This window comes from Aplysia californica, unplaced genomic scaffold (assembly GCF_000002075.1).
Source record: "Aplysia californica isolate F4 #8 unplaced genomic scaffold, AplCal3.0 scaffold00255, whole genome shotgun sequence".
Taxonomy (NCBI): Eukaryota; Metazoa; Mollusca; class Gastropoda; order Aplysiida; family Aplysiidae; genus Aplysia; species Aplysia californica.
In genome coordinates this window covers 116,442-120,811 of record NW_004797525.1, presented here as the reverse complement: position 1 = coordinate 120,811, position 4,370 = coordinate 116,442, and the positions used below count along the sequence as shown (strand labels likewise).

Here is a 4,370-nt window from a genome sequence, read left to right as displayed (position 1 = left end):
CCCCCGGGCAGTGCCACTGACTGTACTGTCTTTAGGCCATTCCCAAGGGGGGGGGGACATTTCTCTTTCAAGCATGGTAGAATTGTAAATGGGCTGATTCATCATGTCAAGCTCATAATTGTGCCTGATCTGCAACAGGGAACTGCTGCTTTTTCTTTCCTGATCCTCACTATTGTCATTCCCCTCTACTTCTTTTGTATGTTTGTCACACTCTTGTGACCCACTATTTCCGGGGTGCCTTGATAGTCGAAGCAGACCTTGTGCTGTTGAAGCAAGATAGATGAGCAGAGTAAGTCTGATTCCCTGTAAGGACCTCTCTGTTGACACCCACCCCTTGGCGCTCATATGACCTTATGCAGTTACGAGCTCCATAAAATCCTCTACCCAAAAAAAAAAAAAAGAACTCACTTTACTAGTGTCATGGGCTTGCACAACGTTGATCGCCTTCTCTGTAAAGAGATGCGTGGAGTAGTGTCCATTCTCGTTATGTATAGGTCCGTTGTTGTCGCGTAGGTCAAGATATGCCACTCCGTCCTGTGGGTAGACCCTCTTGTGGCTAGTGTAGTTTTCGCAGGCAGTCAGGTAGCCTGGACAAACGTGTGGGGGCAAAAGGGGTTTTTGAATGACGCTAAAGATAAGATAATATAAGATAAGATAAGATACATCTTTATTGTCCAGGTCCTGTGGCACATTGGTTTGATGTTTCACCACGTGTACACACACACACACACACACACACACACACACACACACACACACGCACACACACATATACATACATACACACGCACACACACTCACACGCACATACACACACACACACACACACACACACGCGCGCGCGCGCGCGCGCGCGCGCAAACGCCCATGCACACACTCGTAGGCTTACAATCACTTGCATAAATTAAATGAGCAACAATATAAACAATTAATATCGTAAGCTAGATACACACTCAAGGACTCTTTGCCTATTTGGAAGGACAGAAAAGTCACGCTCAACTCGAAAATCAGACTAATGCACTGACTGGTCATCTCAATATTTTTTATACGTCTGTGAGTCGTGGACACTAACAGCAGAATTAGAGAAAAGATTCAGACAACAGAGATGAGATATTACGGCAGACTCCTTAACATCTCGTACAAAGACCACGTTTCAAATGCTGAGGTACGGAACAGAATCACAAACGCAGTGGGGTAGCACGAAGATCTACTGATCACAGTGAAGAGACGAAAATTAAAACAGTATGGGCATGTCACAAGGTCCACAGGACTTACCAAAACAACCCTACAAGGAACCGTAAAATGAAAGAGGAAGAGAGGAAGGCAAAGAGGGAGATGGGAGGACAACATCGCAGACTGGACAGGGAAGGCGATGGGTGACAATCTGAGGAAAGCAGAGGACAAAGAGAAATGGCGACAGCTGGTTTTCAGATGCAATGGTGACCCCACGGTTGCCACGGGATAGAAGAAGAAGAAGAAGAAGAAGAAGAAGAAGAAGAAGAAGAAGAAGAAGAAGAACAAGAAGAAGAACAAGAAGAAGAAGAAGAAAGAAGAAGAAGAAGAAGAAGAAAGAGATCTTTTAATTGTCGCTGGTGTAGTTGTAGCAGGCAGTTGAGTAGCCCGGACAACAGTGAGGAGGTAAAAGGCATTTTTAATTGTCTCTGCTGTAATTCTAGCGTACTGTTAAGTACTCTGGATATAAATGTTTCTAGTAGACAATGAAGTAGCCTGGACAAAAGTGTAGTAGAGGTAATAGAAATTTCAAATTGCGCATAAAATAAAGGTCAGTGCATAAAGTCTGTCGGTGCCTATGATAGTATGTTATGGCTCTCCTATATTTTTTGTACCGTTTTGTATGGGTTTAAAACAATTACAGTTGAAGGATTGTAGAAATGTTGTAATATACAATGCAATTCTGTGCAATATGCATTAAACCCAAATACATACAATAAAATGCAATCCTTCCAATAGGTGTTGTAAAGCTGAACAGCACAATGCCACGCAACCACACTTCGATGTAGCTTTACCGTAGAACGTGGCCTCGGTAGCCTAGTGGTTAGGCTACCGGACTCGTAGTCGTGAGATTGCGGGTACGGGGGTTCGAGCCTCAGCTCGGTCCGACGTTGTGTCCTTGGGAAAGGCACTTTACACGAACGTCCCACTTGGCTCGGTCCTATCAGAGTCGGACGTTAAACTAGGAGGTCCCACCCCTTAAATAACCAATTTTTGTTGATAGGGGCTTTAAACCAATACCGTTTCACCATTTTAGTTTTACCGTAGAACGTGTCGAAGCCCCTGTTAAAGGGCAAGAACTCCTGCTTGTAATATCCCAAGTGCCATTTGCCCACCAGGTGGGTGGCGTATCCGGCTTCCCTCATCTTGTCCGCCAGTGTGGGGCTGTCCCGTGGCAGAGCGCTCGCCTGTCCGGAGTTGATGAGGCCATGCTGGAGACCCATGCGGATCTGTTTGGAGTCCGAAGGAGAACAATGATAATTATAAACAGCGCAGCGGTACTTGTTTATACCGGAACCTCCCGAAAACAACCGAAACCTTCCAAAAACCTCCCAAAACCTCCCAAAACCACCCAAAACCACCCAAAACGTCCCAAAACCGCCCGAAACCCCCTCAAAAGTTCTATGACATGATGTTATTTGCTATGCTATCTATCGCTCAGTGGATAAAATATTCTGTCGTTGGTTCTTGGTTCTTTTTATAAGAGAAAACGGTGGTTTGTGAAATCTTTGTTCAACTCCATTCTTTATTTTTTTAAAACTGATTAGCGACTGCTCAGGTTGCAATTAAGAGCCTGTACTTCTCAGAATTTTAATTACTGTTATAGTAGTATTCAAGTACAGATTTTTCACATAATGTAATAATGCCGTATTTACTTTCTGTTATCTTGTTCATGTTGTGAAGTATTCTAAGGAGAAGTGACCATGAAGTGACCCCTAAAATGTTTTTTTGTGAAATTATTAAAACTTGGGTTATCACTTATTATATAATATATTTCCTAGATATTTCCTGAACAATGCCAAGAAACGTATGTAACCGTTTCTGTACCCTAAAGTGCTGTTTGAAGGGATTTTAGAGCAGAGGGTAGAGAATTTTTAAAAGAAAATAATTGCCACTTTTTTTTTTCTCAAAAGGCATGTTTTACACACAGCGTATATGTTTCAGTTTTAGTAAGAAACATTCATTCTATTTCTACTTTGTTAATATTATCAACAAGTTGACAAGTTCGAGTTTAAAATATGTTTTTTACGGTTTCTAATTGGAAAGAGAACTATTTTGGTCTTTTCTGACCTTTATCGGACGTTTTCTTAAAATACGATTTCGCACATTTTATCCCATTTTCTTGCTGTATCTTATTCGATTTTAATGTAACTTTCACAGAATGTTAACGACATCTACTTCTAGAAACTGTCTTGAGGAATTTTGATTCCACATATAGCACGCTCTTACATAACAACAATAACTGGGCGGGATTACTACTCACTTATGAGTTGTGACGGTGTATAAGTTGTGTGTGTGTGTGTAAGTGTGTGTGTGTGTGAGTGTGTGTGAGTGAGTGAGTGGGGGTGTGTGTGTGTGTGAGTGTGTGAGTGTGTGTGAGTGTGTGTGTGTGTGAGATCACAGTAAATAATACTTCGAAACTTAGAAAATATCTTTTAAATGCTGTATGAATAATAATATGTTCTGTATACAATGTCGAAGAACCTCAGAATCATACAACAGAGGTCAGCTTCTGTATTCTTTAGAGATTTTAAGACGAGGCACGCAAAGAATAGACATACAGGTAATTTAAATGAGTATTAACAAATAATTTAGGCCAAAAGCAAAATTACACCATTGATTCAAGTTTACGCTAGGTACGGATCCAGATGCAACATGAATGTATAGATACGTATACGCTATGCATAAATATTTCAAAATTGGCAGGAGAATACAGACAACATACCACAATACTTGTTTGAATTTGAAAGAACATATTAAAAGGCCAACCCAGTTAATGTTTTCAGAAGGCATACGTTTATCGTCAGAGGGAATTGCTTTAAAACCTTAAACTTGCAGTGAGACTGCGTTCACTAGCTGTGCAACATCTGAAAAAGCTCTCGTGCATCGGAACTCTGTATTTACGGGGCATGTATTTCTGGCATATAAAATCTATAAGCCCGCTTAGCGTTAGTTCATGCGTATTATCTGTAGCAGAGTGGGAAATAAACTGTCTAGGTGATAACGCCTTAGATTACCACTCTGCTGAGGATATGGCAACCTGTTTGAGGTAAGAAGATTTCTCAGACGTTGATAAATATTCTGTCTATATTTTGTCAGCCATTTATGCTTTTCCCATGACCTGCATCTCTTCCTCC

The 4,370-nt window shown here is 41.3% G+C and overlaps 1 protein-coding gene across 1 annotated transcript in view; it reads right to left on the bottom strand.

The window, feature by feature from the left end:
* Positions 1-4,370, bottom strand: part of LOC101859713 (arylsulfatase B) — a 15,516-nt gene that overhangs the window by 9,149 nt on the left and 1,997 nt on the right. Inside the window, exons 3-4 of the mRNA XM_013083808.1 lie at positions 2,276-2,462; positions 409-587 (exon numbers count right to left, since the gene is read on the bottom strand). Coding sequence (XP_012939262.1) covers positions 409-587; positions 2,276-2,462 — 366 coding nt within the window. The remainder of the gene's footprint in view (positions 1-408; positions 588-2,275; positions 2,463-4,370) is intronic.